Raw genomic sequence first — 27,285 nt, forward strand, 5'->3', positions numbered from 1 at the left:
TGCAACATTAGAGCTCTTGCCTGGAATTGAGGCGAGCTGAATGGTGGCGCGACGACCTGCTATTGTGAGTGCTAGGTGCAGCTAGGCGGATGAGGTGGGAGGCAGAGCTAGGCCGAGGTGGAGCTAGGCAGGACGTGGAGCTAGGAGGCTGAGGTAGTAGGTTTAGCTAGGCTGAGGCGGATGTGGAGCTGGGGTGAGGCGCTTTTGCGACGCTTGAGCTTTTCTGGTCTTGAGGAAAACAAAAATGCAAGGCTGTTTTTGGCACATGTTTTTTGGAAAAGCGTGGATTTGCTTTTGTTAAAAGCACTAGTTTTTTGGGATTAAAAGCATAGCTCCACGTTTACAAGGGTTCCTCCCTTTTCATCCCTACCTTGCTTACGCCTTCACTCTCCTCGTTGCCCTTCCTAGTTCGCGCGCAGTCCATATCTTCTCTCTTTCCTCTCCACCTTGAGATCATGTGAACTAGTTTTAATTTTGCAGATTAGCTGTCTTTTGAATATTGACATGCCAAACTAGAGAAGGAACCAGAAACCAACAGACTACAGAGCCCCTTTTGTATCTGTTGTCCAATTGAAAGACCAGACTCTTCTCCTTGTAGAAGAGATACATCAGCGTCTACATCGAGCTAATGGTTTCGGGATTCGAAGATTGATGCTGAGTGTGAGGACGCAGAACGAATTGAGCTTACAAAGCCAACCTCGCCATCACCGTCGCCCAGCCAAAGGGCAGCACTGGCTCGATGATCGCACATGGTGAACCCGGCGTGAATCTCACAACTGACATCCATAGCTCCTTCCATAGTTGTTTTGACACATTGTTTGTCGCTGGTGTCGCCTTAGAGATCTTTGCACCTACCTCTCCAATGCCTATCCTGTTTGACCAACCGTGCAGCCCGTCCGTCGCTCAAGCCTGCATCTCTCACGCCTTCAAGCGGGTAGGCCGTTAGTTGCAGCCCGTCAGCTGTCAGCAGGTAGCTCCGTTCGCTGCGTGCTGAGAATAGGTAGCCCGTCATACAAGCCCAAAACGTCTATCGTTGCCCGGCTGATTGCCGCTGCCGCCTGCCATGACGCCGCCTTCCGCCCTGTTTTGCACGCCTCCAAAACCTTAGATTGATTAGATCTAAGGTTACTTGACTTCGGTTAGTAGGTCTGGTTACTTAGGTGGGGTTTAGCTCCTTGACTTAGGTTAGGTTAGCCAGGTTAGGTTTAGTTAGTTCGGGTCTAGGTTAGGTTAGTACTAACTACGGTTAAAAGTTAGGTTACGTTGGTCTAAGACAGTGCCCTAACAGTCCTAAAGGTCTTAGGCTAGAACTATACTAACTGCCCTAGGTGACTTAGGTCTCCCCCCCCAAACCAAAAAAAATAAAAAATAAAAGAAAAAGAGGAGGTCAAAACTCAGAATTTTTCAGCCTCCTTCACCTATTTTGGCTCATTCAAGCCCCGTTTCGAAGCTTCTTTGATGACCTTTCTTTTGAGCCTCTTCATCGACATTTTCGTGTTTCCACACACTATCTCAGGTGCTCATTATGCAGCGATTTGCTATCCATTTCTCCTTACCTACATTCGAGCTCCTCTCTCCAGGGCTAGGCACCATGCCACCGAAGCGTGCCCCTTGTGACGTATTGCATGACAATGATGAGGCTGCTCAGTATGAGCAAGTGCGTGCCACAGTTGTTGCATCCACTAGTGGTACAAATGTTCCTACTACCACTCAGGCCCTCTCTCCTACATCTCGGGTTGTTCAGACTCAATTCTTTGCAGCATTCTCCTCCATGCTCTAGCAGGATACATCTTTACAGTTGGGACAACTGATGATTAGTCAACAGTCTCAGCAGATTGGCAAGGTTGTCGCACATGCATTACTGGACGAAGGCAAGCAACCTATACCCCAGCATGGGGTCCACTCAGACCGCCATAATGCATTCTCTACACCACGTAGAGGTTTTATGGCAGACGTTGCATGCACAGCAGGATTTCAGCCCAAGGGAACTCTTTTGATTACCATCTACAACAAGTGTTTTCCCCTTTTGGGCTTATTGAGAAGATTGTCATGCATCAGATTTCAGGTGGTCTACAAGCTGAACTACACTATGCCTCAGAGGCTAGTGCACATTTCGTTGCATATACATAACGACAATGATGTCTACGTCTCCCCCATGTAGGTGAACGGAGTACTGTTGTTTGTTTATTTAAATTGCAATGCTTTAAGTGCACATTTCGTTGCATATACATAACGACAATGATGTCTACGTCTCCCCCATGTAGGTGAACGGAGTACTGTTGTTTGTTAACTTGAACATACCACTTGTTGAGTTTCGAAATGGTCTATGTGTGGCTTCTCATGTCAACCATGATCCTACTTGACTCTTTTGCTACATGTGTGGCAACCCACGAAACATAGTTCACATCCCTTCAGTCAAAGGCCGTGTCGTGCTGTGTGATGGCTCATATGTGGAGGTAAAGAAAGGTGAAGTTTTGTGGAAAATATGTGTTACATCAAGTGTTTTCCCCTTTTGGGCTTATTGAGAAGATTGTCATGCATCAGATTTCAGGTGGTCTACAAGCTGAACTACACTATGCCTCAGAGGCTAGTGCATTGCATGGACAACTTGCAAGGTCGGGATAATATATGACGGTGGTTGCACATTACACATTCAGCTGTTAGAACCGACAAAGACGTCATTCCTAGGGTCATTCCATGCTAAATGTGGAGATACAAATGCCATAGAGCAACCACCTGTTTTTGGAGCTATGATTACCAGAGGGGTGATGACACAGGCTAAGCAGGCTCATAAAAATTGCCACCCAACATCTGAGGAGAATGCACATGTGCAAATGTGGGTAACGCAGCCAAGCCATCCTATGCCTTCCACTAGTACACAGCCAAATCATGCTACAAAGCCCTGCAGGGAACATGCCTTTGTATGCAAGACACAAATCTGATTATTTCAAGGCGATTACAGCTGCAAATACAAATGGGTTTTTTGGGGGATAGCCGCTCAGATAAAAAGAGCAGCCCAGATGATGGAAACAAATATGGACAGCAAAGGGGCTGTTATATCAGTTTGCAGGACCGATACATTGCTCCAGATGATGCCCTGGCAATTCAGCACACTAATGGAAGAAATGCCTATATTCAAAGTAGCCTACATAACCGTGACAATGAAGCAGACCTGATGGGTGAAAAGATAGATGAGGCGCCAAGCAATGAGACCAAATCTGTGATATTGATGAAGATGCACAGCAAGATAAGGATGTGGATGCACTTACACTCGATCCTTCTAGGCATGTAAAGTTCGAGGACAAAGTTTTTGAGGAGGTGAGTGTCCAGCATGTATGGTCTCTATAAAGGGGCAAAATATCGAAGAGCACACATACACAATGAGGGAGCAGCAGCTTGTGCAGCAAGAACAAGCTATGCATGACAGTTTTAATCTGGAAGCTGCATCACAACACATTCATAAGCATGATAGTGGGGGATGTGGCCACAACTTTACCATACCTAATGCCCGTCACTGTTGCTCACTGGGTGCACATACCCGGGAGCTTTGCCTTCTAGACTTAGCAGCCATAATGAGAACAATGGCACCTCATAGGAGTGCTGTAAATGCAAGGGCAGAACTTTGGAAGGATGTCCTCGTGCCGCGTACAACACCAACGGTGGGTACTGGTTTGGGCTCCTCCCCATACATCCGCAAGTGGCGCATGATAATACGACGTTGATGTCGTAGTTCTCGCTTGCAATGAGTGCAATGACAATATAACCTCTCCGTAAGCTACTTTGTGCTCCCGGGCATTGGCGCATCATCGGACGAGCTTCCACTCGTCCCTTCCATCTGCACTTATAAAATCACAACATAAGTTGCAAGGAAATATATTAACAGTAATAAAATAGCATCTATGAGCTTCTTTTTTAACTTTAAACAAAAAGTGTCCTGAAGCGTCGCTATATAGCGACATTTTGACCTGTTCTGTCGCTATATAGCAACGATTTGCTCTGTTCCGTCGCTATATAGCGACACTTTTAAATAAAAGCATCGCTATATAGTGACTGACTAGCGTCGCTATATAGCGACGCTGTCGGTTAAAACCCGAAACCTCGCGACGTGACGCTTTCTTTAGCAATCTCTATTGTGAGAAAAGCAATCTCTCCTCCCACCTACATCCGACGACCTCGCTTTCCTCCACTCTATTCTCCACTCCTCACCACTACTCATCCCTCTCCTAACTTGCAGCTATGTAGTAGTGGCACTTGCAAAAACAAATCCATGTGCACAGGATGAGGCTGAACTAAACTATGAGGGTGATCTTGGGACTATTAAGTACAGTCCATCAAGGTTGACTACTAGGAACATGCAGACATCACTAGCCTTCTAGACTTAGCAGCGATAATGAGAACAATGGCACCTCATAGGAGTGCTGTAAATGCAAGGGCAGAACTTTGGAAGGATGTCCTCGTGCCGCGTATAGTGCGTGACAAATATTGCAGCTATGTAGTAGTGGCACTTGCAAAAGCAAATCCATGTGCACAGGATGAGGCTGAACTAAACTATGAGGGTGATCTTGGGACTATTAAGTACAGCCCATCAAGGTTGACTACTAGGAACATGCAGACATCACTAGCCTTTGAGCTAGAAATTCAAAAAATTTTAAAAAGGCTCTTTGTCCAGCAAGTTGCAGACATAGGCCAGCAAGACAAGCCCTGAGATTCAGCTGCTATAATTGCAGTCCTAATGCAGTGTAATGTTGAGGTTTTGGGCCACAAATTTTGGCATATTTATCATCAGGCCATTATGCTTATTATGCTGCATGCAGTTGTTCCAGCTTGTCAACAAGGAAGGTCCATGGATGTTGGTGTCACAGGGAGTCCACCAATATGTTTGCCGGTTCCTTCATGGTCACTTGCAAAATGCAATTATAGATGGGAATCATGCTTTTGAGATGAATAGCTGCTTGATAGACAAACTTTCAAGCCTTGACAGGAATGAGTCCATTGTACTTTCAAATTTGAGCATCATGGCTATGGAACTGAACTTTTTGATGCAATTATTTTCAAGGGATAATGCATTACATGGCCCTATGTGCATGCCACTATTTCAGCCCATTCCCAATGAGGATTTATGGAAAATTATTTGGCAGCTGACTGCAAATCCTGCAATGTTATCAATATTGGGAATTGTGCCTTGCATGGAGAGCTTAAGCAGAGGCAAGTCTGCAAAAGAACTAACTGAGCGTGAAGGAGCCATGTGGAAAGGATCCACATGCAACCTGCTGGTGTTGTGTGGAAAAAGGGCTAGAAGCATGCAACCAGTGAATGGTACTTCTATTACAGATTTGGTTGCAGGCTTGACTAGATGTTGGTTAGTTGTATTTGAGGACTATGGCAGAGATGACTTGCTCAATGATGCTCAGATGCAGTCGATATGGCATGCATACGCAAGACTATGGGTCAGCACATGTACTTTGGGTTGCACATGGCTGATAGCCTTTGTTCTCAGTGCATGTTTGTGTTTACTCCTTACTACCACATGGACAGCTAACCCTTGTCAGCCCAAAGCAAATGGAGGTCAAACGGGATATAGCATTTTCTTGTTTCATTCAATGCCCCCTCCTTGGTCTACCAAAACAAGTTCAAACAATGTGTTTGATTATTTTGTTGTCAGGGGGTTGGACTTTGGTGTATCTAGTGACAAGGAAAGATTATGGGACCATGCCTACATGACTACTAGCAGGCCTGATTTGTCTCTCTCAGGTTATTTGGCTGTTCGGAGGCTCGATGCGCCATGTTTCGGCGATTGTGCCATCTTTGGAAGACATCCGAAAGACGTACATGCTAGCATCCAAGTATTGGAGCCCTATGTTGTCTCATATGTGAGAAGTCTAGATCCAAGGGATGTTGAGGAATTAGAAAAACTCATGGAGTTGTTCGAGTCCAATTGGAGCAGCTATAATGAAGATGATTTTCAGTTCTTGACATTTGGCAAGGACAACATAACCAGAGATGCAATGCAAAGACAGCTCATGGAAGCTACCATGTGGGGGATACTGCAAAGCAATCGATGCTTCCCATGTAGTGAAAAGTGGACATCAAGGCATAGAGAGTCCGCAAAATAAGTGCCTTGGGGACCGCCAATCTCTGTGTGATTTTGGAGCTTCTTCCTGATGAGCATGCTAGGTGGGATCAACGCTTACATGACCCCAGTGGCACTACAACTTATGGGGACAACAACTATCTTACTTTTCCTTTTGACGCGGGTGGCATGCATGATTTGCAGCAGCAAGGAGCCTTTATTTCCAGCCACCACTTTGCAATTTTAAGGACAAAATTTTATTGAGCAGGGATGGTTGTAATGAAGGCCAAAAGTTGTTCAAGTTTGTGGGGGCTAGGATAATTAGTACTTGGGGGTTTTTGCAAGATAGAGGGGTCCAAAGGGATAAGGAGGTACTATATAAGTACCGTCCTCTCATGTACAAGGACACCTTTTGATGTGACATGTAATCCTATCTACTCCCTTCTCCTTCCTCCTACATGCTGCCTACTCTCCCTCCCAATCTCTCTCTATCTCTCTCTACCCCTCACTCTTCCTCTCTCTTCTACCCCTTTCCCTCCCATCTCTGTCTCTCCTCCTTCTCCCCTCTTCTCTTCCCCCTCTCCTGCCATCTCTAGCCTTCACCAATTCAGCCCCTATCTCCTTCATTGTACCATTGTAATTAATAAGTGAGTTAGGGGCACTTTTCCCTCACTATGAGGTTTTTCCCATAACCACAGTTAGTGGGTTAGTATAGTTTTGTCACTTGGACAAAACTATCCTCTCACTTGGTATTCATTGTAGCTTTCTATTGCACACTTACGTTTTGCTCTTGCTCTCACACTCTTGCATTCCTGCTCCCTCCTCCTCTCACAACTAGAACTTTTCTAATCCAATTATTTCTCCGCCAACCTTCAAGAAAAGCACCAGGAGGTCTGGGATCTCCTGGGTCCAGGAAGATATCCTATCAATGCGTGGGAAGAAAGCCACTCTATGGACTGCTCTAGTCTATCCTCATCCAAAAAAGCGGCAACTTTACCTTTAGAATATGACTTCTCCTCATTCTCAGACTGAGGATCCTCTTGCTGATGTGAGTGTGCACGTGCTGATTCATTGCCTTGAGCTTGGAATCTGGTGCTTGTTGGCTTGAGCCCTTCGTCGGCTCCATCCTTGGCACTTCTTGCATTGGAAACTGTTCCGGCCTTTGCGTCAACACCTGCTCTGTGCCCAAATGATTGATTGCATCGGCGCTCTTGGAGGTCTGCTGCACATTCACTTTTTTCTGGCTCCCTCGTCGTGGAGCTTGGCTCGGTGATGCTTGTCTTCTGTCCGTTGACGGAGCCTTCTCCATTCTTTCTTGCTGCACCATGGGGATCTCCACCTGTGACTTGCTGCTGCGAGGAAGCGCTATAGCTCTTTTTTGGGCCTCCTTTTTCAACGTGGCTGGCAGTGCCCAGAGGACGCGTGAACCGGGGGGTGAAAAGCCCTCCCCTAAAGTCCTGCACCACCCCCACGTATGAGGGCCTTGCTGACTTTTGGGAGGATCTACTACCAAGATTTGGAGACTGGGAGATGGTGCTTCTATTGTCTCGTAGCTCATCCTCTTGGAAGGAAATGTTGTTAGTGCTAAGCAGGGGAGGGAAATGGACGGAAGTGACTTGTGCGATGCCTGTATCCAAGATTGGTTTCCAAAAGTCCTTCTCATGATGATCACCCAATGTATGTGTAGCGAATCCATGCATGAAGGAGAGGGGCGTCACCTCATGTGTCAGTTCAGTGAAAGTTGGAGCAGCTTTGGAGGAGGATCCTTGCCTCCTGTATCAATCCCCGTCTCCTCTCTATTTTCTTTCTCTTTTGGAATAAGTTTAATTATCCCCCCATTGATATGATAGGGGAGAGCACCCTTCCTCAAGCTTTCTTGCCACAATAACAAAAGGTAAGGGCCAACTAGATCCCAAAAAGTCTTATAAAACTCAATAGGCAGCCCATCTTCTCCTGGTGTCTTACCATCTGCCATAAGTGTAACTGCCTCCTTTATTTCCTCAATTGTAAAAGGTTTCTCTAGAGAGGGTAGATCATACTGTTTAATTGCCTTATCCCTAATGATTTGACAAAGTTGCCTGGCTCTCTTGGTGTCATTCCCAATTCCTCATTGGGGATGATTGTCGAAGATAACAACAGTTGGAAGTGTTGTTGGATAACCTAAATATTCTCTTCTGTAGAAGCAACACAAGAACCATCTTCTTTTTTTAACAGTGGACATCCTCCTGAATTATCTTTCTTCTAATAAGCTTAAAGGTCTCTTTAGTGGGTCTGTCTATCCTACTTGCCCACCAGCCTCTGAAATAAACCTGGAGTCATTTAATCTGATCTGCTCTTGTCTCTTGAGATTCTTTTTAGCAGTAAGAAGATCCTCTTGAGAGCATCTGCTTCTCCTGTTTTGTCTTTCTGTTCTAATATTTTAATAATGTTCTGAATACTATCCATTCTCTGAGCCCTGATCTTAGCTCTGTCTTTCCTAGCTGTTTTAAGAATGATGTGGGTGTCCTGAACAGCCAAGGCCCAAGCTTCTGAAGCAGATATGCTCTTGGCAAAAGCATTTTGCTAGGCTTTCTCAATCAAAGACTGCACACTCTTTAAGGCAAAAAGCTTTGGTCAGCTTTGAACCAAGAGGAGCCCCTAACACTAGATCCAAAATCACATCTAAGTAATATGTCTGACAAGCTTAGTGAAGAGAGAGCTCTTATTTTGAAGGATAGATGACTGTTCAGTAGGCCCTGTGACACATAAAATCTATGTTGTCTGGATGCTCAAGTATATGTGGGTGTGTGGATGTGTATGTGTAAGAGCATATTCTTATACTATGGTCTACACCCACTGTTGGGTGCTGATGACATCAATGGGGATGTCATAGTAGCTAGTCCTTGCTATGCGTGATGGAGTTTATGGTTTTCAATCTTATGAGTGACTATTGTGAGATTGAAACTGCACTATGTTGTGTTTTTAGAGGATGAGTTTGGGAATGTTCTTGGATTCATCTAGGTATATGCTTCTGCCGTATTAGCGGACATGCAAATTTCACCTTGTGAAGTTTTCGTCCAAGTTGCGGCCTGCTGGTATTGCGATAATTCTTTCTATCTTAAATGGTGCATTGTCCTATCAGGCTTCAGCTAGATTTAGATGCTTGTTTGGGAGAGACTAAAATGAAATTGTTTAGACTTCATAAGCAGTTGTAGCTTGAATGAAGAGATTTTGGACTACTACTGCCGACAGAAACTCAGTACGAAGACTTTGTATAAATGGATGCTCAAGTATGTGTGGGTGTGTGGATGTGTATGTGTGAGAGCATTTTTTTATACTATGGTCTACACCCACTGTTGGGTGCTGCTGACGTCAGTGGGGATGTCATAGTAGCTAGTCTCTGCTATGCGTGATGAAGTTTATGGTTTTCAATATTATGAGTGACTATCCTGAGATTGAAACTGCACTATGTTGTGTTTTTAGAGGATGAGTTTGGGAATGTTCTTGGATTCATCTAGGTATATGGCTTTCCTGATGTTCTCTCCTACTTGACTATTACACCATGTGAAGTCACCATCTGCACCGACATCTACCAATTGCATGTGTTCTTTGCATTCTTCCCAAGACACCAGGTCAGCACCTGTGATACAACTACCCTTATCTGGCCATCTGTCTCTCTTCATCTCAACCATATTAAAATCTCCCATAGTGATACAATCACCATCTGCACATTGTAATGATTCCCGTAAACCTTTTCTATCCACAGCTGAATTGGGGGCATACAAAGAGATTATTGAGAAATCTATCTCCTTGATACAACATTTAAGCATCACCCATCTATTATGGTCATCAATGGTTACTTGAGTGACACCTCCATTGTTGTGAGATAAAACTCCAATGGCTGTCCCTACATGTGAAGTGCAATACCAAACTCTTTCTTTTATCTATAGTTTTCAGCCTAGCCTCTAGTAGATTTCCACAAGCCGTGACGCCTTGTAATGCTAGAAAGAGAGGTGATAAAATGTTAGCTCTCAACCAGAAAGCTAACTCCTCACTTCTACCAGAGTCCATTAACCCTCTAACATTAAGAGTCAAGAAGGAAAAGTTTTTATCTGACATTCTTCTTCTGTCTCTTCTTAGCCCTAGGGTTAGGGTTGTTAACATGCACAGTGGCAGCCTTGGATTGTCTTCTTTTGTATTGAACCACAGTGAATGCCTTACCTTGGCTGGAGTCATCTTGATTAGATGGAGTACCCTTCAACTGCTCTTCTCCTGATTCCTCTTCACACTCCTCTATCTCTTCCATGGAATTCTATATGTTCCCATCGTCTTCAAATTCCTTGGACCAACCAACCTGTTGCTTCTTTCAATGGCATCCTCTTTGTCCCTGAGAGGTTCAAAGGGGTTCTTGATATTTTTCTTCCCCTACATATGTCACATGTACTCTCGTACAATGCTGAATTAACGCCGGTCACTATCAAAGTCCCGATCACCTAGAAAGTATTGAAATGGTTATATCAATATTCTCGTGCAAATTCAAACTGTGAAACTACTTCTGATATCATTGTATTGAAGTCTGCATGACACCCTCCAGGATCTATGGGATTGGCAATCACTATAAGGTAATAGTGATCCCCTACATTCTGAGAGAGAAAATATTATGAACCGGGCTAGCTTGTGTGCTAGTCCTAGTACCTTGGTGCAGTGTTTTTAGGTAGCTTCCTAGCTTTTTGACTGGTTACTCGAGCATATTTTTGAGATTATCTATGCTCCTCCAATAACCTTCTTTGATGTTTGTGTAAGCTCTACATCTTAGGAGTACATGCTGCTCATTTTCTAGCTCCCTTGTGGGGCAAAGTTTGCATGTTCTTTCCTCTTTGGGGATCATGTGTCTTGCCCATCTACCCCTCGCTACCTGGAGATCATGTGAACTGGTTCTGATTTTGCAGATTAGATGCCGTTTAAAAGTTGATATGTCTTCCTCAAGGTTTTCTGCATTTCATAGCTGTCCATAGAGTTAATTTCCTGTTTATAGAACTGCTGCATTTTTTGTCCCCGGGTTTTGCCATAGTTTCTGTAGCATTTTCTGCATCACAATCTCCCTTATTTCACATGCGTTTTCCAGCATATCAGTGGGTGAACGTGATTCCATCCACTTCATTCCCTCTCTGTGCCAACCTATGGTTTGGTAACTTCCATCGCCTTGTGTGGTATCCTAATAGCGTCCATCTTCTGAAGTTTGCTGAGGTAAGCCATGAATTGACATAATGCTTCCCCTTCTAGAGTTATCATACCTGTTTCAGCCAGTAGGTTGGGGTAGGGTCTTTGTGCCTTAACCCCTAACTCCCCTATCGAGAAACGTTCTACACAAATGGAACTTTCTCATCTCCCGATTCCACAAATGTGCTTTTCTGTATTTATTTTGGAAGCTATAGCTTTCAAACCTCCTAGAATCCTCCTTTCCATGCATGCATTCCATGTAGGTGTCTCTGAAATCTAGTCCTATATATTTATATGTGTGACTGTTTCCAGGGGTTCCTTTCAAACGTGACGTCTACTTTGTTTGTTACGTGTCCCTATCAGCATTACCTTTGTCTTGTCTATAATGACTTGCATTCCAGAGTGTTTGCAAAATGCTCTTAGTGCATCCAGATGTGCTTGCAGGCTCTCCTCGTTCTTTGCGAAGAATACCACATCATCTGCATAGATAAGCATTAACAAAGTGTACTCAGCAATCCGAATACCTTCTTTAGTTTGCAGTCTCATCCACTCTTCCAACTCATCGATAAAAAGACCGAAAAGTGTTGATGAGAGGGGGCAGCCTTGCTTAACCCCTATGTCACCCCTTATTACAGCTTTTCCTTGGAGAATGCCCCATCCATTAGAGTTCGTATGTGGCTTCTCTGAGTTCTAAAGGAACTTTAAGCTTTTCCAAATTTCCCATAGCCTCTTATGTGGCACTGTGTTAAAGGCTTTCTTGAAATCTACGAACCAGTAGTACACAGCCTCTTTCTTACGTTTGGCATCTTCAGTTGCAGCTGTTGAGTGTTTGGGATGAAATTTTGCTTCGCATGGTGCCCTCACTCCTTGTTCCTCCACCCATTTACTGATTCTTTGGTCAAAGGATAGTGCCATATAACTTTGCCATTAGGCTTCTTATCCTTATTGTCCGCGCCATCTTGCTATCTTCTCCCTTATGGATCCATACAATCCTACTAATCTTCCAATCTGATGGGAACCCTTCCTCTCTCTCTCTCTCTATATATATATATATATCGCAAAAACATTGCTAGGTTCCGTACCAGATCTCATACATTTGCCATTGAGCAGGGAGCTTGGATACACCAGCCCAGACATGCTAGAGTCTGTACCCTTTGTGACATGCAGACAGTTGAGACGGAGGCACATGTAGCTCTACAGTGCCCCCGATATGCACATATCAGGGAGGACTACCAGCAGATATTGGGGGACTCCGCTCAGTTGACATTAGTTCTCTTCACTGCCTCTCTGGCAGCATTGGGATCTTTTGTCACTCGTCTTTTTACCTGTCGTCAGGAACTCATAGACTCCTGACCCCTCTCCTTGAGGAGACTCTTTTTACATTGTATCGAGACCGGTCCCATGGGTCATTTTTTGGCCCCCCGAGGATGCTAATAAATTCTACTTCTACTTCTACTTCTATATATATATATATATATATATATATATATAATTCTTTGCTATTTTAGTATTTTAGTAAGCACTGGGTTTGCCCAAGAGACTCCCTGGGTTTTTAGAAACCTAGGTATAGCTGCTTATGCTTGGGCCTTGATGACGACATAAGTGTTCCTTTGCTTGCTAAGTATGTCTTTCATTAAAGTTTTTGTTTACCTCTATTTTTTCTTCTCTTTCGTTTTCTCTTTTATTTTTTGTGTAGATTTTTGGTCTTTAGAACAACAAAAAATCTAAATTTGTATGATTGGACATATTCTAGTCTTACAAATTCTTTGCCATTTTGCTATCTTCTCCCTTGTGGCTCCGTACAATCCTACTAATTTTCCAATCTGATGGGAACCCTTCCTCTAGAGCCATATGGGTTCATAAGCATGCTAAGCGTTTTCTTTGTCTTCTTAACATCTCCTCTACTAGACCTTGTGTGCCTGAAGCTTTTCCATTCTCTAGTCTTTTTAGGCCTTTTTCCATGTCTTCCTTTGTTATGATTCCATTTGTTGCTTTGATAGTATAGATGGTTGATCTTTTCTTCCCCATCTCTTTCATAGAGGCTTTTGACAAACCGTATCATGTCTTCCCATTGTGTCTCTCTCTTGGAGTTTGCTACCGTGCAATTTCTGGGGAATTTTTTTGGGATTTTTTCTCAGCTCCTCAAAGCTCTCAAGTTGCTTTCTCTTGAGATATATTCTTTATTTGTGCCTTACCACCTATTTACATGCTCAAGCTTTGTCCTGCTCTGTTATGTTCGCTATTTTCTAGGCTTTATTTGCATCCTTACAATCATGGCCATACTAGTGATTAGATGGCATCCCACACTTCTTCCCTTGCTTTTAGCGAAGCATTCTTGGGCTGTGACAACAACATATCTCTTGTGTATTTGCTCATTTCTTGACATGTTGAAGGCATTTGCCCTTGTGCCATTGCCACCTTTATCTCCCTTTCATAAAGATGTGCTATTTAGCACGCCTTGCAAGGCAATACTCTCCTGAGAGTTTTGCAAAAAAGTATCCTCCTAATAGATTTTGTGCCTTAATTAACTACTTTCTATTTTAGTTTTAGTTCCTATGTATCGATGCTATTATGTTAAGGACTTTGGATTTTTCTTTTTCGTCATGGGTGTTGATGCCCGTTTAGTGGCTCCACCTTAGCTCATTGTACCAATTTTCATTTCAGTCTCATAAACCCTTTGATCTTCCGAAGATTTTTAATAAAATTTCTTTTTCTTTCTTTCTTTCTTGTGTGAGTACTCTCTCTCTCTCTCTCTCTCTAATGCTCTCCTGAGAGTTTTGCAAAAAAGTATCCTCCTAATAGATTTTGTGCCTTAATTAACTACTTTCTATTTAAGTTTTAGTTCCTATGTATCGATGCTATTATGTTCAGGACTTTGGATTTTTCTTTTTCATCATGGGTGTTGATGCCCGTTTAGTGGCTCCACCCTTAGCTCATTGTACCAATTTTCATTTCAGTCTCATAAACGCTTTGATCTTCCGAATATTTTTAATAAAATTTCTTTTTCTTTCTTTCTTTCTTGTGTGGGTACTCTCTCTCTCTCTCTCTCTCTCTCTCTCTCTCTCTCTCTCTCTCTCCTCATCGTCCGTCGTAGCCCTCTCCCGTCGTCCGTCGTAGCCCTCCCGTCGTCCGTCGTAGCCCTCTCCCGTTGTCCGTCGTAGGCCCGTCCTTCCGTCGATCCACAGCATCCTCTGTAGCCCCTTCCGTCGTAGGCCCATCCATCGTAGCCCCTTCCAGGCGTCGTAGCCCTTCCAGGCGTCATAGCCCCTTCCGTCTGTCGCAGCCCCTTCCGGTCGTCACAGCCCCTTCCGTTCGTCGTAGCCCCTTCCGAGCGTTGCAGCTTTCCCGTTCGTCGTTAGCCTCTCCGTTTTTGTTGTAGCCTCGCATTTTTTGTTGTAGCCTCCTGTCCGTCGTAGCCTCAGCCAACGCGTAGGCATGTTCAGGAGCTCGTTGACCTGCCCACCCTCGCCCTAGCTCTTGGGAGTATAGCCCCTCGCTGTAGATCTCCTGTCAGCTTCGCCATCGATTCTGAAACCTCGAGAAGACTCACCAAGAGAATCACGACATCAGCCCAGGAAGCGACCTGCAATTTCTACGAATCAAGATAGCTGCCAGTAGCTACGCGACCAGCCTCAGTCAGCATCGACAATCAGCTAGCTCGACACTCAGATTTGATCGTCTACAGAATACAGACACACACGAACATTTTTTTCTTTCTTTCCAAGAAACAGAGTGCATATTCTTCCTTGCTAGATTGGTGGAAGTGGACCACCTTCTTTTCCAGGAAACATGGGGTCATTTCAGACCCCTTTCAAGTTGAACAAACACCCAGGCCTGACTACTCCTTTTGGGAAAGTGTATGGCACCAAGAACAGCAAGAAAATAGATATGCTTATGAATATGTTCATCGAGCTATAGGCTGAGAATTTCCAACTGTCATGCAACTCCAAAAAAGAGTGGATGCCTTAGAGAACACAGTGGAAAATGGATGCCAATAGATGCAAAAGTTTATGCAAGCCAAGCCTGTCGAAAGGGATGCAAAGAATGTACAAGAAGGGAAGAAATGGACTGAAATGGTGTCTAAGAAAGATGCCAGTGCAGCACATGTTGAAGAACCATCAAAACCAGCTCAAACACTATCACGTCCACCAACCACAAACCAAGAAGATGCCCATGAATAGAGAGAAAGAGATAAGAGATCTCAAAACATTGTTATCCGTAGTCTACCAGAGATGGATAACGAAACCCCTCTGGCTCTAGCCAAGGAGGTGACTGAATTTTTTTCAGAACACTTTGCGATGCCTGAAGTGACTGTATATGCAGCTCATCGTGTAGGGAAAGCACAAGAGGATAAACCCAATAAAAGGGCTATTGTGTGCACTGTAGCAGATCCACGGAAGAGGGAGATCATCCTGGATAGCAGTAAAGTGTATCTTAAAGGCACACCTTTTTATGTCAGTGAAGACTGCACCCCAAAACAGCAGGAAGTGCGAAGAAAGCAATACACGGAAAGAATAATGAGACAAGGAAAGCTGCCCCAAACACAAGATGGGGATCAAAATGTGAAATAGGGGCTCGCAACCCATGGGACACACAAATGCTTACAAGTCATGTTTTGGAATTGTAGGGGATTCCCTTGGCATAAAGGGATAAGCATAAATGCCTTCATTCACGATGCAGACATCATCCTTTTAGGAGAAACCTGGGAAAGTGAAACATGCAGGATCCCAGAGATACCGGGATATGTGGTGCACTCAATATACCAATGGCAAGTGGGGAAAAGAGGGCAAGGAGGTGTTGCATGCATGATACAGGAACACATGGCAGAAAAAGTCAGCCTTCATAAAGTGGACAAATACAAAAGATACATGTGGCTGAAAATAGAACTTGGCAAATGCCGTGTCTTTCTTGCAGGTTGCTACATACCTCACCATGAGTCACCCTTTTACAGTAGACACGGAGTGGACCCTAGTGCTGCGTTTGAAGCACTATGTCTTGATGTGGCTGAACTCAGAGAAAAGGGCCAAGTCATAGTGATGGGAGACCTTAATGCAAGAATTGGTCAACTACAGTTTCAGCCCATTACGCATGATGAAATGGATAAAGAAGCAGTCACAGAAGCGGACATCATGTGGCAGAGAGGATCCGAGGATGACACCATCAACACACAAGGCAGAGCACTCCGATGCATGATTAATGGGCTGCACATGCCAGTCTTGAATGGAATGCAACTATTCCCTAACACCCACAAGATGACGTGTCTCTCAGCCAGCGGAGGACAGAGTGTGCTAGATTATGCCTTGGTACATGTGGATACTATACCCATTATCAAAAGCTTCAACATAGGGATGAAATATCCGGAATCGGACCATCTCCCAATATGGATGGATCTTGACATACACCTTGAACATAGGGAGCAGAAATTCTCAGCACATACAGGAGGTTTCAAAGTAGACCCAAACAAACACCAAGTTTATGCAGACACTTTGGATGCAAACCTGAGAGCAATAACCAACCCCACATGGACAGCCTTGCAGGAAGCAATACTTGCCTCAAACATTTGGAGCAGCAACTACAAGAAAAAAGAAACAAGTCAAAGGCCTACCACACAAGAAATGGTATGACGAGGAATGCAAACAACTACGCCAAGAGCTGAAATACATACTGGATGCAGATAGGCATAAACAACTGGAGAAGACATACAATGCCCTCACAAGGAAAAAGAAAAGAAATTATATTTTGGAAAGAGAGAAATCTGATTTGGTCACTTTTATCAAAAATCCAAGAAAGGGCTGGAAACAAGTGAAAGGCAGATGGAAACAGGTCATAGGGGATATATCAGATGCAACCATGCTTAATTATGTTACCAAGTTGTACAATCATGCACATGCTACTGAAATGGGGAAGGAGGATCTATCGGTCACATGCACTAGTCCTTTCACCTTCGAAGACATTGAAGTTGGACTAAAGAAGATGGCTAATGGCAAAGCATCATGCTCTACACCATGGTTTCCCTCAGGAATGGCAAGAAAATTGGGTCCAGCCTTTACACAAAGATGTAGACAAAAATTCAGTAACAAATTACAGAACTATAATGATCAGCTCTACATTGGCCAAGCTCTTCAGTACAGTGCTTGAAATGAAAATCAGCTCATAGGCAGAAGAGGCACAGAAAAGAGCCACCGGACAGGCGGGCTTTCGCAAGGAGCACAAGACAGCCGACCACCTTTGTCATGTGCACGGATTGGTATCTGACGTGTACTGGGTACACAAGACTAGCTCAGGTAGCCTGGGGAGGCTAGGAGCTAGGCAGGCTTGATTCTCGGGTTGAGTGGCAAGGGTACGGACTATTTATAGGTAGGAGGAAGAAGGAGAGAGTTTCGAACTTCCTGAAGGATGCTGAGAGAAAGGGAAACGTAGAAGGGAGAGAGCAGAGAAGAAGGAAAGAGAGGCGAAGTGATTGACGGGGCTGCGGTGGAGGCTGCGATTGTGCGCCATGGCTGGTACAGTTTTTGGCCAGGGCAGGGAGAGGCGCAAGGTGCAGGAACAGGGTGCGGCCACCCTGCGAGAGGTGTTGCTTTTTTCGAAAAAGCACCACCCTCCAAAGCTGGGAGGGTGAGCCTTTTTTGGAAGCAGGGCTTCCTAATTAGGCTGCCCTGTTCCCTATATACTTGGGCAGGGCTTCAACCCCAACCATAGCCTTGCAAAGAGCTCTCTCTGTCCTACGAAGAGACTGCGCCATCGAGTTGTGCGACAGCCTGCGCCAGGCCACCGTACAGCCTGCATCATCAGCCACCGTACTGCTTGCGTCATCAGCCACCGTACTGCTTATGTCAGCCGCCGTACGCTTACGTCATCGATCGTACGAACTGCGTCAGCATCCATACGGATCGCGTCAGTAGCCGTACAGCCACGTCAGCCGTCCGTACAGCTGCGTCACCTGTACGGACAGCAGGAGGGTACCGTACGGTACGGATTGCTGCAGGATTCCGTACGCTGCAGTCGGCATCGAGTTCAGTCAGACTCCGGGATTTTTGCACCTCGGTTCGCCAGTTTACAGCATCTCCTTCCGTCAGCATCTCTTGGGACGGTTTTCCTCTGCTCCATTCTCCTTTCCGCTTCGATTCAGTCAGTTATTTCTCTCAGTTTATATTCAAATCAGATTTCAGTCATGTCTGATTCTGCAAATCCCGAGATCACCATGTGAGAGCAGGATTTGGATTACACTCCTGTGGGAGAGGAGGATCAGGGTCTTTATGATGACCTGATTACGAAAAAGGCCTTACGTGAATTCACCATTGCTCTGGATGGAAAATTCGAGCAGGTTAATGCAAACCAAATGGGGTTGACACAGCAACTCCAAGGGATTCAAGTGACTCTCACTCTTCTGGCTAGCACTGTGCAGGCACTCACGCATGTGGATGCCATGGCTTCAGTGCTAGGCCCGAACATAACTCCAGACCCTTTTCCGGGAGATCAAAAGTCTTGAACGAAGGAGGTAGTTGACACATCCAGCGTGCAGCCGGTTTCATGTCAGGTAAAGCGTTGCTATGGTGGAAGGAACTCCAGCCTAAGCCAGATACATGGACAGATTTCGAAGGGGTCTTCAGGAAGGAGTTCCTGAAGAAGGAGGACGATTATGATATCGTTGGCAAGCTTAAAGCCCTCGATATGTCAAAGCTAAACTTGTCCTTTGAAGTTTATCTTCAAAGATTTCGGGATCTGCAGACCAGGGCCACGAAGATGGATCCAGTGACCTTGTTAGGTTTCTTTGTGGATGGTTTGCCATATTCATACAAGTTGCAAATCAAGAACAACAAATGCACAACGTTGCAAGAGGCCATAAATTATGCGCGCATTTATGATGATACCATGGCCGGTGCCAAAGCAACTACAGTTTTCGACACGAGTGGAAAGAACAAACGCAAGTTTTTTCAGCCTACGATTGGTACCGGGGAGACGAAGTCTACGGACAACGCCTCCAAGAAAAACTTGACTCAAGCAAAGAATGGTCGAGCCTGTTTCCTTCGCACATTGAAGCTCAAGAAAGAAGGACATTGCTTCTATTGCGAGGAGCGGGGCCACACCAAGAATGAGTGTCCAAAGCGCAAGAACCAAAAGTTGGTGCTTGGACCGAAGCTCCAGGCGGGTACAGGTACCAAAGCCAAGGGAGCGAACCAAGTCTTGATGACAGGTATTTCTGTAAATGTCATTACCTGCCCACTTTCTTGTAATTGCACTTTCAATACTTCGTTGTTTGGTCCCTTTGATCTTTTCCGAGTTTATGGAGAAGTTATGGATCAATAGGTTCACATTCTCTTTGATCCGGGCAGCTCTCACAACTTTGTTAATTACAAATTTGTGCAGAAGATGGGGCTGTCCACAGTAGCTAGCGATCACACCTATGAGGTGCAGCTTCCAGCTGGGAAGCAGTTTTGGGATCGCAAGGTTGAAGCGCTTCCGATCCGGATTCAAGCTTACACAGGGGCTCTTACATGTTATGTTATGCACCTGGAGCATGTAGACTTGTTGATCGGAATAGAGTGGTTTAAAACCCATAATATTCAGATTGGATGGACGGAGCATACACTTTCTTTTGTAGATTAGGACACCCAATTTTGTATTCAGTGTGGTAAAATTTCCTCTTCTCAGGGACCTATTGTATCTGCGATGCAGCTTCGGAATATATTAAACACTTCTCATTATGATCTCTATCAGTGTGTTTTGATTCCACTTTCTTCATTTGTTGTCTCTGTAATAAACAAAAATGATTTAAGTGTATTTGAACACCGTGAATTGAGAATGTTATTAGATAGTTTTAAGGATGTATTCCCTGCTCAACTGCCGGAAGGTTTACCTCCAGAACGGGCAGTAGATCATCGCATAGACTTAGTCCCAGGGGCTCAACCTATCAGTGTACCACCTTATAGGATGAGCCAGGTAGAGGAGGATGAGTTAGCTACCCAGCTACAGGATTACCTGAATATGGGCTATATCCGCCCAAGTAAATCACCTTGGGGTGCACCTGTCCTCCTAAGAAAGAAGAAAGATTCTTCCTGGAGAATGTGTATAGATTATAAACGATTGAATAAAGTGACAATTAAGAATCGATGCCCTCTACCTCGTTCCGATGATTTGATAGACCGTTTGGCCGGAGTGAAGTATTTCACTAAGATTGATTTGCGTACGGGTTATCACCAAATCCGTATCTATGCTAAACACATAGATAGAACCGCATTCCGAACTAGGTATGGTCATTATGAATTCCTCGTATTACCTTTTGGTTTGACCAATGCTCCTGCTACTTTTCAGCAGATGATGAACAATTTGTTCAGGGATTTTTTGGGCAAATTTGTTGTAGTGTTCTTAGATGACATCTTGGTGTATAGTCGAACGCTTGAGGATCACATAGGACACCTCTGGATTGTCTTAGTTATTCTAAGACAGCATAAGCTCTATGCCAAGATGAGTAAATGTGACTTCTTTATGAAGGAGATCATTTACTTAGGACACAAGATTTCTTTTGAAGGTATTAGCATTGATCTGGATCGTATCCAGAAGGTTTTAGAATGGCCTATCCCTCAGACTGTGAAACAACTTCGTTCTTTCCTAGGATTCACGGTATTTCTACGGAAATCTGTGCGTGATTATTCACATATCACGGCACCCCTGACAAACATATTGAAAGGTCGTGGACGCAGGTCTACCCAGCCAATCTCTTGGAACGATGTAATGAACAAGGCTTTTGAAACCTTGAAGTTGTCTATCAAGGAAGCACCCGTTCTTGCATTACCCGATCCTACCCGGCCTTATGTTTTAGAGGCCGATGCGAGTGATTATGCGATTGGGGCAGCCCTATTCCAAGAGGGCAGACCTGTAGCTTTCGAGAGTAAAAAGCTAGACGACACTCAATATCGTTGGCCCACACTCGAGAAGGAACTTTATGCTGTAGTGTATGCCCTTAAGGTTTGGAGACACTATTTGTATGGTTCAAAGTTTCTTGTATTGACCGATCATGAGTCAATTAAGTATGTGTGTGATGGATCAGAATTGAGGGGACGGAAAGCTAGATGGGCAGAATTAATGCAAGATTTTGATTTCGAAATACGTTATCGTAAGGGTTCGTTGAATAGTGTGGCGGATGCCTTAAGTCGAGTTAAGTTTGTAAATGCTCTGTCATTTACGGAAATATCCTCAGACCTATTTCAATCCTTGAGAGGGCTATACGCAACTGATAGTCATTTCAGTTCTTATTGGCAGAGAGTCCAGGATGGGAGCTCCATGGTTGACCAGGACTCAGGGATTGTGCCACCTACGGTACAGGTGGCGGGAGGTCAGTGGATGATTAGGAACGGCTTGCTGTTCCGGAATGAAAAGATTTGTGTGCCGGATGTTCTGGACCTTAAATCCAAGATACTCCGGGAGTGTCATGATGCTCCTAGTGCGAGACATCCAGGTATACATAGGACTCTGTCTCTTGTGAAGCATACCTTTTATTGGCCTAAGATGCGTGCATTTATTGAAAACTATGTCGTAGGTTGCCGGGTTTGTCAGGTTACTAAGGTAGAACGCCTTAGAAGCGCGGGCTTATTACAGCCATTACAGATTCCAGGTAATAAATGGGAAAGTATTTCCATGGATTTTATTACTGGTTTGCCTCGCACGCGCAAGGGTCATGACTCCATTTGGGTCATAATCGACCGTTTGACAAAAATGGCTAGGTTCTTACCTACTAGAACAACTATTTTAGCTGTTCAGCTGGCTCACGAGTTTGTGGACCACTTGTTTAAGCTGTATGGTTTGCCATCTGACATAGTCAGTGACAGGGACTCAAAGTTTACAAGTAACTTTTGGACACTTGTTTTTGAGAAGTTAGAAACTACTCTAAGTATGAGTTCCTCGGATCATGCACAATCCGATGGCAGTACAGAGAAGGTTAACCAGTTGGTTGAAGACATGCTTCGGGCATATGTATCTAAGAGACAGTCTTCATGGGAGGATTATGTACCTATGATTGAATTTGCTTACAACAGTGCAAAGCATTCTAGTACTGGTTACAGTCCTTTTATGCTTATGTACGGGTTTCAACCTAAGTCACCAGTTATGGTTGGATTAAAAGGGATTCAAAATGATGCTGCTAAGAACTTCTTGCAAGACATGCAGGAAATGTTGCAGTTTGCCAAGGAGTCTATTAGAAGTGCCCAAGATCGGGACACATTTTATGCTAATAGACATTGTTCACCTAGAGAGTTCTTTGAAGGAACGATGGTATATTTACGAATTCCTAAGGAATCCAAGAGCCTAAGTACTGGTTTGGTTCCGAAATTATCCCCCAGATACTGTGGTCCTTTCAAGGTCATTAAAAGAATTGGACCAGTTGCATATCGACTAGAATTGCCTCCTGATGTTAAAGTACATCCAGTCTTTCATGTCAGTAGACTGAAAGAAGTATTGGGTGCAGATGATCAACTTGTTTCTCCTCACGAGATAATAGAAGTTACAGATTTGACTTTTATTCCACATGAACCTGAGTGTATTCTTGAATTTCGTGATAGACAGATTCGCAATCGATCTATCACGAAATACAAGATCAAGTGGAAGGATCGTGTTGAGGAGGATGCAACATGGGAGACATTACAAAACCTCCAAAGAACATTTCCGGGTTTTTTAGCGAACTCAGGAGTGAGTTCTTAGAGGAGAGGGAGTATGTCATATGCACGGATTGGTATCTGATGTGTACTGGGTACACAAGACTAGCTCAGGTAGCCTGGGGAGGCTAGGAGCTAGGCAGGCTTGATTCTCGGGTTGAGTGGCAAGGGTACGGACTATTTATAGGTCTTTGCTATTTTTGGCGCTCGGGGCCCAAGTCTATAAAAGGGGCCCAGGGGGTTCAGTTCTCAGTGTGCAGTTGGGAGCAAGTTTCGTTCCTAGGTGCCAGGTCTGTTCCTGGATTGAGTCGCGGACGCGCGCCTGCATCATAGCGTAGCCCAAGGCCCAGTGGCAGATCCAGGGCTTCACAGCGCCACCTGGTGGTATGGGACACCAGGCTGGTTTGGATCTGATTGGGAGTTCGTGCCAGTAGCTCAGCTCGTGGCTCGGAGGGGACATCTCCTGATTCGGGATCACATCCCGTAGATGTCATGGTTGGGTGGTGAGCAGCCTGCTCAGTTTCTCACGTGGTGTGTGTTTGTTTTGCAGATCAGAGGTTTCAGGAGTGCGGGGATGTGTCAACCTTATTACCTTAAGGGTCCTCATGGATGAATGCAGACTGAGAGGACGCACTCTATTTTGTTGTTTTGTGGATTTCAAGAAAGCATTTGACACAGTTCCAAGAGGAGGATTATGGAAGAGAATGCAAGAAATAGGAGTCCCTTTGGCCTTAAGGGTAGGCATCTCTCGCATCTATGAAAAGGTATTATGCGGACTCAAACAACCACAAGGTATGTCTGATATATTTGAGAGCAATATGGGAGTGAAGCAAGGTTGCCCTCTATTGCCTACCTTGTTTGGAATATGCATTGACCAACTGGAGGAACTCATCAATGAATTTGTAGTAGAGAAAGGGTTGCAAGGACCGCAATTGGGGCTTTGGACAGTGCTATTGTTGTTATATACAGATGATGTCGTTATTTTTGCATACGATCCGGAATCTATGCACAAACTTTTACAAGTGCTTAAGACTTTTTGTAGGGAAAGCGGGCTGCAAGTAAATTCGGAAAAACAAAGATGATGGCAGTTTGTACCAATCAGCCAGAACATCCCCCTGAGATCACCTTTGATGGACAGATCATTGAGTATGTCAGCACCTTCAAATACTTAGGGGTTGATATCCCGGCAGATCACAGATGGTGGCAATGTATAGATAGAAGGATGGACACTGGTTGGGGGAAGTACTACCAGCTTGAGAATGATTGCAGGCACACCGACACTAGGAACTGGAAAATTCGAAATATATTGTTTGATGCATATGTAGTGCATACAGTATTATATGGAGTGGAAGTATGGGGAGGCAGCATTTCAGCCTCTACATGGAATGATATTGAGAAAATGCAAAAAGCTTTCCTAAGGAGACACCTTGGTGTCAAACCCACTACTCCATACTCAATACTTCTGTTGGAAACGGGAAGAAGACCAATTGAATTTCATGCATTGATCAGAGTTATGCAATACCTAATAGAGGTGCAGCAAATGCAACCTGATAGGCTGCGTCATAAAGCATGGAATGCCAGCACAAAGCTTCAAAAGAACTACAAAAGTAAGGTCATCTGCACAGGATGGGCAACCGACATAAGAAAATGGTTCAGCAGATGGAAAGTGGAAGCATATTTTATCATGCCGCCTGAAAAGGTCAACATGCAAGAGTTTCAACTATCTTTACTGAGCACTTTGCGGAATCACTGGTTGACAAGTGAAAAGAGGGTAAAGCTGGAATATTACCAAGACAACATAAATCCCACATGTTGGTCTACATACATGTCCATAGAGACTCATGCTCAGTCTTATATTAGCACACCTATCCCCCTTCTATATCGCAGAAACATCGCCAGGTTCCGTACCAGATCTCATCCATAGCTCTACAGTGCCCCCGATATGCACATATCAGGGAGGACTACCAGCAGATACTGGGGGGCTCCGCTAAGTTGACATCAGTTCTCTCCACTGCCTCTCCAGCAGCATTGGGATCTTTTGTCACTCGTCTTTTTACCTGTCGTCAGGAACTCATAGACTCCTGACCTCTCTCCTTGAGGAGACTCTTTTTACATTGTATCGAGACGGGTCCCATGGGTCATTTTTGGCCCCCCGAGGACGCTAATAAACTCTCTTTCTTTCTTTCTTTCTCTCTCTCTCTCTCTCTCCATCAATTGAATGGTCAAAGTAAGCTAAGAAAATGTTGTTTGTAAGAAGCATCAATCAAACGGGATTCCCTTTCTGTGCACTGGTACCAGTTTAGACTTGCAATATAGGTCACATTTTAGAGATGGTGGAACAAAAATCTAATTCTTTGTTGCAAATATAGCATGTCCTTTCAACTTACTCTGTGATTGCAAGCAATGTTTTTCTTTTCTTCTCTTTGTATTTTGCAATACAGCCTCTCTTTAATTTCTCTTTATTAAGAATGGTCTGCTTTGCTTGTGCCAAAAGCCTTGCAGATAGTGAAGGCAGAGGATGGAAGGTTAGAGAACTTGGTAGAGTTTTTTCCAGGCCTAAGACTTAGAGCACAAGCTAGATCTGAGTAAGTAATAAACATCATGCCTATAACTTCTTCCAAATGAACGTGGGCTGTTACAGACCTGATTCTCTATGATCAGTTTTCTATGCGTGTTTATGTGACAGAGCAAGCTCAAAACGCCGCCGCAACGTGGACATTGAAGGAGCAGTGTTGGAGTTGGGATCTGTGCGATTGCCTTTGAATATCATAGGTTCAGGATTTACGGAAGTGTTGTGAGTGCCCTAGACACCTTAAACTTCTTTACATACAGATTATGCGAAGGAACTGATACACCCCTTGCATACTTACAAAAGCTCATGAAAACGAAAGAAAGATCAAGAATGTGGGAGAATAGAGCTCTATGTGTTTTCGTATTTGCAAATGGTGTGCATGGTTCTATTGGATTTTCATACACACCAAGCTGACAATTTCTGTGTTTCATAATGGATGGACTTTGGGCCTGTTCTTTCAGTTCATGCCTCAATAATTATGTGCATTTTTTCTCACACCGCAAAATCTCTACCAATGTCGTGGTTGAAAGCATACTCTCTCTCTATACACACACTTTTTTTTTTTTGTGAAACCAGTAACTATATTATTAACATGATATCAATGTACATAGCATTAGGCTCCCAAAAGGAGCCTAATGAAAAAACTCAAAAACAGTCAGAAAACACTTCAAGACTAGTATCATCCAAGTCCCTCGCAGCATAACTATCATATAAAGATTGCTTGAGGGACATTTTGAAGAAAGCATATGCCTGAGGAAACTGTTTTCCCATCCTAGAATGCAATCTCTGTGTCCAAATAGTCCATAGTAGCCAGAAACGAGCACAGTGAAAGAAGAGGAGGAAAGGAGACATTTGAGATGAGAGGCATCCAAACATCCAAAAGAGTTTCCCAAATTTGATAGAGGGAAACCGAAGCCGCAGCAAATGAGAGACATGAGTGATCAATATCCGAGAGTGCGGGCAAGACCATAACAAGTGGGGAACTGTCTCGCGAGGATGAGAGCAACGGGGGCAGGAAGAGGAAGCAATACAACGTGCTGCCAATTTCACCCCAACAGAAAAAGCTCCCACTATACATCTCCAAAGGAAAAGCCTCTGTTTCAATGGCAATTTGGCTTTCCAAATTTTCTTAAGTTGTGATTGCCACCAAGATAAAGGCCTATCCAGATTCCAAAGAGTGTTGGCATGCTTATCTATCCATGGCGGTGGAAGAAGAAATCTGTAGACCATCGAGGAAATCAGATTATGCATTGACAATGAACTGGTAGCGGGAGATGAGGAAGTCAGATTCCAGTCCAGTAATCTGTCCTGTACAAACAGTGGAGGAATAGGAACAAATGGCTGCAACATAATTGTAAGTGTTCTCCAAATGGGTCTATGATGCAGACCCAAGGGGAATGTCGTGCAAGCTTGTGGAATTGAAAGCACATAACCTTGTTGGTCCACAACATCTCCGACAATTCTCATGCCCAATTTCATAAGATTATATGCTTTAATAGGTGCCTGTAAAGCAAGAGGCGATTCAAACACCTTGCTCCAATGGATACTTTCTAAGCGAAGAGAATTGCCATGATGGGAAGAAGCACCTGACCATTTAGCATGAGAGAGAATTCTCTTCCAATCATGAATAAAAGCAGTAGAAACAGGACAACCGGGAATTTTCCCTTGAAATGTGGTCATGACTGCTTCCTAGTGATCTGTAATCCAATTACCATATGCATGTGACGTCATGTTTCCACACATAGCTGCTAGCATAATAGCCCATGGCTGTTTTTGCTGAAAAAATTCAGCAATCA

General features: G+C 44.2%; 1 protein-coding gene across 4 annotated transcripts in view; it reads left to right on the forward strand.

Annotated features, from left to right (window-relative positions):
* Nucleotides 1-27,285, forward strand: part of LOC147886103 (Plastid-lipid associated protein PAP / fibrillin family protein) — a 106,763-nt gene that overhangs the window by 22,316 nt on the left and 57,162 nt on the right. For 3 of the 4 annotated variants that reach the window (XM_087395466.1, XM_087395468.1, XM_087395467.1), the window contains exons 9-10: nt 25,420-25,502; nt 25,604-25,711. In XM_087395466.1, coding sequence (XP_087251592.1) covers nt 25,420-25,502; nt 25,604-25,711 — 191 coding nt within the window. Of the gene's footprint in view, nt 1-25,419; nt 25,503-25,578; nt 25,712-27,285 lie in introns of those variants that run through there. The other variant, XM_087395469.1, reaches the window with a different exon arrangement.

The sequence above is a fragment of the Dipteris shenzhenensis genome, chromosome 24 (genome assembly GCF_047967505.1).
Source record: "Dipteris shenzhenensis isolate YYH24624 ecotype China chromosome 24, Dip_SZ_1.0, whole genome shotgun sequence".
NCBI classification, from domain to species: domain Eukaryota; kingdom Viridiplantae; phylum Streptophyta; class Polypodiopsida; order Gleicheniales; family Dipteridaceae; genus Dipteris; species Dipteris shenzhenensis.